This window comes from Corythoichthys intestinalis, chromosome 6, assembly GCF_030265065.1.
Source record: "Corythoichthys intestinalis isolate RoL2023-P3 chromosome 6, ASM3026506v1, whole genome shotgun sequence".
Classification (NCBI taxonomy): Eukaryota; Metazoa; Chordata; class Actinopteri; order Syngnathiformes; family Syngnathidae; genus Corythoichthys; species Corythoichthys intestinalis.
This window is the reverse complement of record NC_080400.1, coordinates 39,003,029-39,016,120: the sequence shown is the minus strand read 5'-3', so window position 1 is coordinate 39,016,120 and position 13,092 is coordinate 39,003,029. Positions and strand designations below refer to the sequence as shown.

At 38.0% G+C, this 13,092-nt stretch overlaps 1 protein-coding gene across 1 annotated transcript in view; it reads left to right on the top strand.

Moving 5' to 3' along the window:
* Positions 1-13,092, top strand: part of pafah1b1a (platelet-activating factor acetylhydrolase 1b, regulatory subunit 1a) — a 70,027-nt gene that overhangs the window by 39,374 nt on the left and 17,561 nt on the right. The window contains exons 3-4 of the mRNA XM_057838216.1: positions 9,665-9,749; positions 12,330-12,404. Of these exons, the coding sequence (XP_057694199.1) occupies positions 9,665-9,749; positions 12,330-12,404 (160 nt within the window). The remainder of the gene's footprint in view (positions 1-9,664; positions 9,750-12,329; positions 12,405-13,092) is intronic.

The window sequence follows — 13,092 nt, the reverse complement described above, 5'->3', positions numbered from 1 at the left end:
CCCACGTGACGTCACAACTCCGCTCTCCTGAATGGTACCGCCCACTTGTCCGTCAAAACATAGTGTTAACCTGTTACGGCTACGTACATTTCTCCTATTTACGGCGTGTTTTTCTGCTCCTTAACATTAATAATCAAAATGGTGAAGGCGTGTGTGGCTGTTGGTTTCACTAACAGAGAAGATGGAAGGAGAGACTTGAAGTTTTACCGTATTCCGAGGGATCCAAAGAGAGCGAAATGGACGGCTGCAATTCGACGTGAAAACTGGGCACCAAAAAAATCACCACAGACTATGTAGTAGTCATTTTATATCCGGTAAGATGCATTTAAGATATACTTAGAGGGTTTTGGGCTGACAAATAACCACAATTAAGATCATTGCGAGGCTAATCGCCGACAACATACGACGTAGTACGACATAGTTTCAAATTCAAGATGTTTGTGACTTCCCTTTCTTCCACCATCGTTATTTTTTGAATAATATTTAGCTGGTACCAAGTGAAAGAAACTGGCCTCGTCTACGGGGCTGACAAATAACCACAATTAACATCATTGCGAGGCTAATCGCCGACAACATACGACGTAGTACGACATAGTTTCAAATTCAAGATGTTTGTGACTTCCCTTTCTTCCACCATCGTTATTTTTTGAATAATATTTAGCTGGTACCAAGTGAAAGAAACTGGCCTCGTCTACGGGGCTGACAAATAACCACAATTAACATCATTGCGAGGCTAATCGCCGACAACATACGACGTAGTACGACATAGTTTCAAATTCAAGATGTTTGTGACTTCCCTTTCTTCCACCATCGTTATTTTTTGAATAATATTTAGCTGGTACCAAGTGAAAGAAACTGACCTCGTCTACGGGGCTGACAAATAACCACAATTAAGATCATTGCTAGGCTAATCGCCGACAACATACACGTATGTATGTAGTGAGAGTGCTATCGCTAAACCATATAAACATTAAAAGCCTTAACTCCATTGACAAACGACATGAAATACATTAGACTTGACAGTGGATGTTAGCAATAACAAAAGATTTTGAATTGAAAATTTCGTAACTCACCTTTCCAAGCACAAGATAGGTCCTCGTCCACGAAAATTCGGCAGGAATCTGTTTCACCCAACCAGCAACGAAGTATTTATAAGCCTCCAAGCTCTTGAAGTTTTTCATATTTTCGTGAGAATAGGCTGATTTAGTGTGGACAAGATAATTGTAAATATCTGCGTAGCAGATGTCAGGCAGACAGGGCGAAGACAGTGGGTCGAAAAACATCGATTTGGGCATCAAATATGGATCTGGCGACTGTATAGAACAAGCTTTTCCTCATAACGCCTTTTATGCAACAGATCCAGTGAGTTTGCGGCATCAGAAAGCACCGGGTCTTCCATGAAATGCATTTTAAATTCCGCCATCAATTGAAAACAATGCTAATACAGAGTCAAAATGACGGACAAGTGGGCGGAACCATACAGCGAGCACGTGGTTTTGTGACGTAGGTGGGTAGGGTCTATACATGCTAAGAGAGTAATAGCAATCAACAGTGTGCCCCACCTCACTTTACAAACAGTAAAGATTGTTCTCAGCACTTTTATACAAAATTTCTTCAGCTCAAGAAGAAGTAAGCACATAAATATTATGCAATATAATGTATGTTTATATGATGGCATTGTTATTTTTGCTTGTTAGCAAAATAAAACAAAACAAAACAAAAAAAAAGACAAAGCACTTGTATTTTTCAGAGCATTAAATGTATTGAATCAAATCGAAAATCGTGTCCCTCGTATCGAAAATCATTTCGAAACATGACTTAACTGTATTGTTGCATCCCTAATAGGGCTGGGCGATATGGCCTTAAACATGTATCACGATAACTTGAGCAGATTTATCTCGATAACGATAAATGACGATAAATTCGCCCAAGCGGACTGTTATATAATTTGAAAATCTGAATCAATGCATGAAATACAGATTAACTATTTCTTGTTGATTTATTTACCAGCATTCAATTTGATATACTGTATTTAACAATTGTACATGCAGTCTAAACATTAAATTTATAAAAATTAGGGCTGTCAAAATTATCGCGTTAACTGGCGTTAATTAATTTTTTAAATTAATCACGTTAAAATATTTGACGCATTTAACGCACTTGCCCAGCTCAGACATATTTAAATGTCACTAGAGTGAAAGGCCCACCTGTTAATTGTGTTTTGCGGAGTTTTGCTGCCCTCTGCTGGCGTTTGGGTGCGACTGATTTTATAGTGTAAGTAATTATTGCCATCAACAATGGCGGGCTACTAGTTTATTTTTTGATTGAAAATTTAACAAATTTTATTAAAACGAAAACATTAAGAGGGGTTTTAATATAAAATTTCTATAACTGATTTAGAACTGATTTATTGTTATAATAAACAAATACAGTCCTTATGTACCGCATGTTGAAAATATATATCCATCTTGCGTCTTATCTTTCCATTCCAACAATAATTTAGAGAAAAATATGGCATATTATATAGATGGTTTGAATTGCGATTAATTACGATTAATTAATTTTTAAGCTGTAATTAACTCGATTAAAATTTTTAATCGTTTGACAGCCCTAATAAAAATGTATTGTAAGCAATAAGAATTCAAGTATGAACATTTATAACAGCGTGTATGACTTGAACAATGTACATTGTCAAAATCAGTATGCCTGTGCAAACATGTAATTGTAACACAAATGACTTGCAGCTTGAACAGTACACTTCAAAAAGACAACTTATTGTTAATGGCTGCTGTGATATAATTATTAAATACAAGTGTTTACTTTATGGTTTAAGGGTTTTTTTCCCCCCCAGTGCATTTTTTCATAAATGCACGCACAATAAAAATAGCTGGGGCCATTTCTCGGTCATTATAAGTTTCGCCGTTGGATTGTACTTTATGCAGAATTCTTTACCATCACAAAAGCTATCAGAGGAATCACACACACAGACAGATACAAAATAACGCCACATAGTAATTGCTAGATGTAGTCCGTGCCCAATCCACTCATTAAGTTCAGCCGTTTTGACAAGGTTAGAGCCTCTATCCGACTCCATAACGTTCATTTGTAGCGTTAGCCGCTAGCTAGCGTTAGCCTGGCTACCAGTAGAAAGCACTGAAAGCACCATCTCCGGAAATCGTGAGAACAAAGGAGGACAGCGGGTGAAAGCCCGTCTGGATGCCACCAAGAGTCTACTAAATGTCGGTTGAAAGTTTGGTGAACCTCCCTTAAGCCACACTCCATCACGTTTTGCTTGTAGCGTTAGCTGCTAGCGTTAGCTTACCGGGCTTTTGTTTGATTGGCTTCCTGATGATCACGTGACTCCCTACGTAAGCACATTCACTGCTTTCTTAAAGGGGAATGAACATAGACGAACAACACAGAATCAAAGCGGGATGAAAAGACTATTTTCTTGTTTTATTAATTTACCGAATTTACCGACATGGTCAAAATTACGTCGGTCATCGTTAAGAATTTCGGTGACGGTAAATTTTCGGTTTACCGCCCTGCTCTAATCCCTAATTGGCACCTGATACGGCTATTTTTCGGACAGTATCTGATTTGGTCAGAAGATCAGATCTGATACAGTAGTCGTTTCTTTTCAGTACAATAATGCTTTTCGGCTGCTGTAAAGCTAACCACTTGGCATATACAGTATATTTGCTGAGTGAGACTACGGCTCTTTAGAAACTAATGATAGTAACAGAGTATTGTGTAATATTCTTGAGCCGAGCTCAGTTTAATACAAAAAATGTATATATATTATGTACTAGTATGTGTGTGTGTGTGTGTGTGTGTGTGTGTGTGTGTGTGTGTGTGTGTGTGTGTGTGTATATATATATGTGTGTGTGTTTACTGGTCTAAAAATCTAGGTATCGGTAACGACAAAACATATCTTGGTGGAAAAAATCGGATTGAAAAAAATGATAAAATCAGCATCGGGACATCCCTTGAAACAAATTCAACTAAGTCCATGGACATTTCTGTCATGAGAAAAACTTATGTCGCCTTAATTTCTGTCTGGTTCTGAGCCCGTTGCACCTGTTGTTAAGTGAGTTTAGCCATTCTTCGTGAGCTGCTTTTTTCATACAGTAGACACCGGAGCTTTCACAGTGGGGGGTTTCATACAAGCAACATAAAAACAACATTTCTTCTACCCCCGAGTCATAGAATTAATTATGTTTCAATGGCTTTGAATAATTGTGCGAAGGTAATTTATTTTCCCCTATGAAGAAAAACTTGGTTGAGATATCCTATTACCGTTTAATGCTTGGAAATTCATAAATAAGATTTTCGGGGCCTTTGGGGGAAAAATACCCAGGTAAATTCTGGACTGGAAACAAAGACTGAATGTTGAAATTCATTCCAAATTGCGATTAGGAATAGTTAGGGATTTACAAGTTCTGGGCTTTTGTACAAAGACGTTCCTGAGATAAACCTCTCCCCCTTGGAGTGCACCGCTTTGGAGTTTCCGCTCTGTGGGTACTTTCTAGCTTAAAGGCTCATCCTGTTGTAGCATTAGAACTTCCTATGAAAGAAGGGATTCTCCCTTTCCACAGTTCATCTTCCCTAACTTAGAGCAACAACCTCATGAGAATGATCTCAAAGGCTTCTATGTCTGTATAGTATATACTATATGTATGCACGAGTGTGTATACATTCTGTACATGTGGGATAATTAACATGAAGGCAGCAACTTAGAGGAATTGGATAATGACCATAACTTTGGTTAACTAGGAAATCTGGCGATGGTCAAATCAATGGGGATGATAAATTTTTTTTTTATAAATAATAACTTAATTGAATAAACATTTCAGTGCAAAATTTAAGGGTGTCTGTTCATAATCCGCTGTGGGAAATGTCAAATCTTTTTTTTATTGGTTTTATCATGCAACAACATACATACATACATACATACATACATACATACATACAAGCAAACAAAAACAGGATATGGACGCTATCCAAACATTGACATGGAAGCAGCAGTTAGTGCACACCCTTAATGACAAAGAAACAAACAAAAAAAAAAAACATGGACAAACAATATGTAGGTACGTAGTCTGCGATACAAAATACAGCTACTTACAGGAGTTTGGAGTTTACACTCCAAAGTCTCAGGGGGAACACAGGCTCTACAGGTAGGTAAAAGCGTATGTCAAGAGGGGGATATAAATACACCATTGTTTACAAAACAATATATGGAAATCTGATTAAATTGGAATTGAAGCTAAAGGGGCAGGTGGCTTATAGAATAAATAAATAAAGGAGGAGCACGGCTGTAATAGCTTAGATGATAATTAGAGCTATGTTTTAAATTCAGTCTCAAAAAAGGTTAAAAATGGCTGCCATGTTTTTTCATAGGTCTGGAGAGAGGCATTCGCAACATATCTTAAGTGTTCCAATTTTAGATTGGACATAACGTCTTCAATCAAGCTCTTAAAATTCGGAGGCTGTTTTTTTTTTCTCAAATTAAATAAAATCATGCGCCTTGAGAGTAAGGTAATAAAAGACTGGCCTGGTGAGAGGAAACTAATATCTTTGATGGGACAATCCCTAACAATACTGTCGTACAATTTGGCGCACTGTCCTTATTACATAAGGAGGAAGGTGCAGTGAAAATCTCTCTCCAGAATGCATAAAGCATGAGACACACCCAAAACATATGGCTCACATGAGGCCACATCTTGGACATGCTGGATCAGCACCTGTATACAGTTTTGAAATTTTACATGGTGGCCAGTGTAACCTGTGAAGCATCTTGAACTGTATTAATCCATGTCTTATGTACATATAGAAGATGAATGAATCAACCTAATTTGATGGCAGCTTGCCAAGTGTTATCAGTGAGTCCCTCATCCAGCTCTTTCTCCTATTTGTGTTTCAAATGAGTTAATGATAGAGATGCCACACTTTGAATCCTGTCGTAAAGAGCTGAAACGACACCTTTAATGGAGGGGTCCAATTCTAAACAATCATCAAGCCATGTTTTAGGTGGCAAAATAAGTGAGAACGTTTTCTTCACAAAACTGCGAACTTGAACATATCAAAAGAAATCTGATTGTGATAGGCCGAAATCTTCTCTTAGCTAGTTAAAACTTTAAAAGAAACACATTTATAATTTCTAAAGAGATCTTTTATGCACGATAGACCTCCCCTTAGCCATCGCAGGAAAAATGGATCAATAAGTGATGGATCGAAATGGACATTGGAATTAGGAGTTGCAGCTAAGGCGCACCTGTCTTCAAACCTGAAACCAGATTTTTAAGAAGCCATGTACAACTTCATTGTTTGTCCAGTTATTTTTACTCAGTGGCAAAGAGCTACATAATAAGGAACCAAGAGAGATCGGCTTGCTGGAATATTTTTCCATAATGACCCAAGGTGGAGAATCAGGCTCTGAACCATCTTCAAGCCAGAATATTAACATTTGAATATTTACAGCCCAGTAGTATTTGAAAAAATTTGGTAAAGCAAGGACACCATGTTCTCTTTTTCTTTCCCGAAACTCTCTCCTGATTCGAGGTGTAGTTTTATTCCAGATGAACATTGAGAGGTTTTTATCCAATTCTTTAAAATAGACGTTAGAAATGAAAACAAGGATCATTTTAAACAGATAAAGAAATTTGGGCAATATATAAGTGTATTGTTAAATAATTAATCCTTCCCACAAGGGACAGCAGATTTGGCCATCTCTTTACATCTTGTTTGGCCTTATAAGAGCCTTAGTGAAATTTTTCTTTAACCTCCACGCCTAAATAAGTAAAATGGTCTTTAGCTACCTTAAATGGGAAGCCTTGGAAATTCAACTGTTGGGCTTCTTCGTTAATTGGAAATAGTACGCTTTTGGACAGATTTAATTTATAGCTGGACACTAGTCCATATTTAGCCATAACCGCAAGAGCTAGAGGGATAGTGTTGTGTGGATGAGAAAGAAAGAGGAGAAAATCATCTGCATATAGAGATAATTTACTGATTTGTCCTTCTCTTTGTATTCCAGTCAACCGGGCAGTTTCTCTCAGCATAATCGCCAAAGGTTCGATAACAATATTGAAAAGCAAGAGACTTAATGGGCAGCCCTGTCTTGTCCCACGAAAAAGAGGGGAAAAATCTGATGCTGTTTTGTTTGTTCGTATTGATGCCTGCGGTGTTGCATATAAGACAAATCCAGGACCGAAACACTGGGCCAAATCCGAAATTTTTAAGTGCAGCGAATAGGAAGTTGTATTCAACTCTGTCAAATGCTTTTTGCGCATCCAGGGAGACCACTGTGGGAAATGGACTCTCTTATAGGCATTCATATTCTCTGAGCGTCCAGTCATAATCTGCCACGCTGTGAGAGTAAACATGCATTGGCAATTTGGGATTTTGGGGATCACTACATTAGCCGAACAATGAATTTGGTTTCCCTTTCTTTGTGGTAATATTGATAGGAAGTTACTGTACTCGTTATAGGGTGTATGTGAGTCTTAACGTCCGCTATTGATCCCGGACTACATATTTAGGAGGAAATGAAGTCATCGCAGACTGGAAGCATGGCTGACTCACCGCCCTTATGACATCATCCATCTTTCTCACTGCTAATGAGTTACCAAAGAAAACCAGAGACTTAGCTTTCCTTCTGTACACGCCGGTAAAATAGATACCTCTATTTTAATTTTGTTTGGACTGTGAACATTTTATTATTATAATAACTGCTGTAGGCTTTACTTGGCTGCTTAGTCATGATTTGCATTAATTTATTATTTATCAAGATAGCTTCTTGTTCTTCTCTTTTTCTACTTATGGGCCATGTAGTTTGATGAAAATGTGTATGTACATTGTGCCAAAACAATGAGCACCTCTCTAGTTTTTTTTCCCACCCAGATCTGCGTAAAAATGTGCTACACATTTATGAACGTAGACTTTCTCAGTCTTTATATTTTGGAAGGCAACCATCTGGACACTCCTACCACATCAATGAACCTTCTCTTTTTTACGCTATCCTCACTATGCCATTTCTCAGACGTGTACGCTCACAACTTGGCCCTCTCAAAGAGTTTTAACTAGGCAGCCTGTCAGGATTCTAGCTAACCTCCTGCTAACCTTGAGCTCTAATGAGGGTCCCCTCTTATTATGGGTATTCAGGTGGGTAGAATGTGATGTATGGGGACTTCGGGAGCACAGCCTGGTCTGACAGATTGCAACTCCCTCCCCCTTAATATTGTCTCCCTCAAGCATTTTCTCCCTAATAGCTTGTCTTCCTTTTTGTGGCTTTAGAAGTGGTGTTTGCAGTGTATAAATATCAAAGAGAAAATGTGGTATAATTTAAGTGAGTGCAGTTGTCTTTTTTTTGTTTTTCATTTTAAGGGGTACTAATTATGTTGATTTTTTTTAAAGAATGAGACCACATAAAGGAACACACAAAATTCATGATTCATGCCAACTGTGGGCCTGAATGTACCTTGACCCAAAGGCAGTAAAGCCACCTAAGAGTGTGCAAGGTGTTTTACTCTTTCACTTCCCCTTCACATATCCCCTTTTCATTTTGCAGAATCAAGCAAGGAAGCTGTTTTTTAGGTGTTGTTAAAAGGACCTTAAACAATAATAGAAAAAGGAATAATATTGCCGCTCAAGGTTGAATCAAACATTTCCTGAAATAGTGATTTCTCCTGTAATCCTTGCAGTGCTCTGCTGGGCTGCAACAAACAAGTATTTTAGTGTAAACACAGATTATTTTTGTCATGAGTAGACTAATCTTACATATTTAAAAGCTGCTCTTACACTTCCATGTGTAACTGGAAAAACATACAGTACACATGGCATTTGTAAAGTTGACGTTAACTTGGAGTTAATGCAGAATTTTGGAGAGTAAAAATGACTGCCTAGAACCACAGAACCAAACCATGGCAAGAAATTGGTTAAAAGAGGGCATTCAAACTCAGACTTGAACATGAATTAATCTCGTTATAAATTGGTTTCTGGCCTGTGTTCCCATTTTACCCATGTGTGCCTCATGTTTGTTTGTGGTGGGATTCCCTGATGGCAATATGGGAGCTGTATTTGAAGTTTCTTTAGCATGCCTCCAACCCTTCCTGGCTGTGTCTTTTCTGCTTTTTATCAAAACATCTCTTATTATTACACTTAATGATTGAATGTCCTGTTTAATGAAAAGCTAGATGGAATCAACATTGATCCAGGCCTGTTCACATCAAGAGTATTTTCTTGTTTTATTCTTTGTATTTTGGTTGATGTTTGGATGAACACTGGGATCTCATTACACGCATCCACACTGCAGGGATTCATCCTGTGGTGAATTATTCGCCCACAGCCACAGGAGCTCGTGATAGACAGCAGACAGATGTCTTTAACCATTTTTGTACGAAACATTGTAGGGGCTTGTTTGAAATCATCCTTCTATTGTTTGACATGTTTTACGTATGAGTGATTTATATAAATCTAATGTTATTCAATATGTGTGCCATATAGTACAATACATAAAATTCATAAGAATACTGTAAATATAAACAAAATGCATCGTATGTGTATGCATACATACAGTACATACTGTACATGTGGTAATTAAACCCTTATTTTCGCAATGGTAATCAGACAATTAAATATAGAACCTGTTTGTACATTCCAGAAATCGAGCCATAGCTGATTATCTGCGTTCCAATGGATATGAAGGAGCATATTCTACTTTCAAGAAGGAGGCAGAATTAGATATGGTAAGTGGACAACAGGTTGACTCCCCCATCCCCCCTTACACAGGACAAATAAGAAGCACACCATCCAGCAGTCAATCAATCCATCCAGCCATATATTTCTAACAGTTATCCAGTTTCAATTTATTTTAACAACCATTGATCTACTCTTAGTGAAATTGCTGTTGTGGAGTAGGCAGAAGTGTGACTCATACCAGCCCTATCCAATTATGGACAGGTGTCTGAAGAGGGGAGTTACATCAATAATAATTGACAAAGGAAACCAGTTGTAATTTTAGTATTGCAATATGAATTCACTGCTCATGATGGATTAGTGTGCATATGCATTGCTTAATCTCAGTTTGAATGTCACATTTAAATTAAGCTTTGCTGCATGTTAATTTTACATTGTAGGCACCCCTAAGCCTGTCGCAATTTGCAATAATTGCATTTATCGCACAATAAATAAAAATGAAGGCGGTAATTTTTCCACTGCGATTTATCGCCTCGCGTGCACATGCGTGCAGCAGACGTGCTGTTAAATGTTCGGATTCCTTGTGACCGACTGCGCAAAATGCATCTTCGTTCCAGGTCCGGCAAAAAATGGCGCCGGAGCCAATCGTTCCCATTATATCCTATTGTTCAACGTATACCGGCCGCGCTAGTGCTCCGGATTGACTACGGACCATATCCGGCGTGCTGGTGTTGTTGACGTGTAGGCGCTCCCGTCAGGGGTGACATTTCACGCGCGGCGGCTATTTTTCGGCACAACACCGGATATTTGAGTGGCAAATAAAGAGCGCTGTGCCTCAAACTCGTCCTGTTTATGACAGTCGATTGTCATATGCTGGTGTTGTGCAGTAATGAGCAGATGTGACTTCTGTGGTGTTTGCTAACTTTTTTAATGCGTGCACACACTAGATATCATGAAATAGCAAACTAGATGTGCTACGTGATTATGGGACACGTAGTCCATATACCGGTACTACATCGATGAATTATAAACCGCCATGACTGAATGGAAGTTAAGAAGGCCAAATCAATCCATACCAGTGACTATAGATAATGCTGCAAATATTGTTATTCAGTACGTGACACAGATGGATTCGGACCAAAAATAGGATGTCTTGCTCATGTAGTAAACCTAGCTGCTAAGAGAGCTGTAGCAATCAACAGTATGCCCAGCCTCACTTTACAAACAATAAAGATTGTTCTCAGCACTTTTATACTAGATTTCTTCAGATCAGTAAGAAGTAAGCACGTAGATATTATGCACTAAAATGCATGTTTCTATAACCCGTATCGAAAATCGTACCGAACAGTGACTTAACTGTATCGTTGCATCCCTATGGAACACCATTATAGAAGCTATGAGGGGAAAAGTTTTCATTTGCCTAAATGCTTAAGTTATTAACAGCAATTGTATTTTTTTTTCTTGAAAAACACATTTTATTCATTCTGTGTTTCTGTGCGGTATTAATATTGTTGTCTTTTACTTAAGAGGCATGGTCTATTGTTTTTAGTTGTGATTTCTTATCGCGTTTAAATGGGTGTACTTGATCTATTAATATATACTGTATTCTCACTGTGTTATTGTAAATTGGTTTTTAAAAAAATTGTGGGGGGGGTCGCAATAATATCGCATATCGCAATAATTTATGAGATAAATTATCGCACACTAAAATTTATTGTAGCGACAGGCCTAGGCACCCCACAGTCATGAATCTAGAATCTAGAAAAGAAAAAAAAATCTTCCCCTGGAATGTTACCTCAACATTATGGTATACATTCATTTATGACATGACATCTTGCAGTACGTGGACAGTCCTACCTAAATACTAGCAAGTCTTACAGTATGTGTTAAAGCTTTTTGAACATCAAAACATGAATCTTGAAGTATATTTTTGTGGATTATAGGTTGTACAAGCCAAAAAATGCACAATAGGGGGGGAGCAGTATATGTCACATTTTTGGGGTGACAGTCATTACAACAGTTTTCCCCCTTTCATCTGATAGCATCATACCGTTTCACCTTACCTTTCACATTTCACTTCACCCTCTTCTCCTTTGGGCCATTATTTATTCCTCAACCACACTTTTTCTGAGTGTGAGCAAGGTGAATAATGGATGAATAGCACAAGGGAATCCCAGTGCCCTTGGGCTTTAGCAAATGTCTAAAACAAACCTTTAAGCCAACATGATATTTGGCAAAGAGTTCTCGCCTGTACTGAGTACACCAATTAGAATTTAACAGCATGTGTGTTTTTGCCAGGGTTGTTGTGGCTCTGTTAGTGTTTTTAAATGCTAAATAATTTCAATGTTTTTTACAACCAGATAATGTAGTCACATCAAGAAAAATGTACAGTATTTACAGTACCTGCACGGCATACACTCTACATACCCGCTTGGTTGGACATTTTGATCCTTGGCCACTTATAATTAAATGCAATTAGTTGGCAAATGGTAAGATATTAAGTGTAAATATTTATTTTATATACGATGTGTCTACGATTTGCCACTCCTGCTGATCTATTCTCACTAGCCTTTTTTGATTCTTTATCTTCTACTTATTGCCCTATGTATCCCCCTCTTTTCCTCTCACAGAATGAAGAATTAGACAAGAAGTATGCTGGCCTTTTGGAAAAAAAATGGACGTCAGTTATCAGATTACAAAAAAAGGTTTGTTTGCCTGTCTTTTGCTACTTTTTAAAGAAGTCTTGTGAGAATTGCTGTCATTTGAATGGTTTGCAAGGGCTCCAGTCTAACATTTTTTTACTAGGAACACAGTGGCCCCCAATTTAAATTTTTAGGGGCGCACACTATTAATCGACATGCAAGATTTTCCTGTAATGTTCACTGTTTAATCGATACTTAATAAATACATACAGTGGGGGAAATAAGTATTTAGTCAACGACTAATTGTGCAAGTTCTCCCACTTGAAAATATTAGAGAGGCCTGTAATTGTCAACATGGGTAAACCTCAACCATGAGAGACAGAGTGTGGGAAAAAAAAAAAAAAAATCACATTGTTTGATTTTTAAAGAATTTATTTGCAAATCATGGTGGACAATAAGTATTTGGTCAATACCAAAAGTTAATCTCAGTACTTTGTTATGTACCCTTTGTTGGCAATAACGGAGGTCAAACGTTTTCTGTAACTCTTCACAAGCTTTTCACGCACCGTTGCTGGTATTTTGGCCCATTCCTCCATGCAGATCTCCTGTAGAGCACTGATGTTTTGGGGCTGTCGTTGGGCAATACGGACTTTCAACTCCCTCCGCAGATTTTCTATAGGGTTGAGACCTGGGGACTGGCTAGGCCACTCCAGGACCTTGAAATGCTTCTTACGAAGCCACTCCTTTGTTG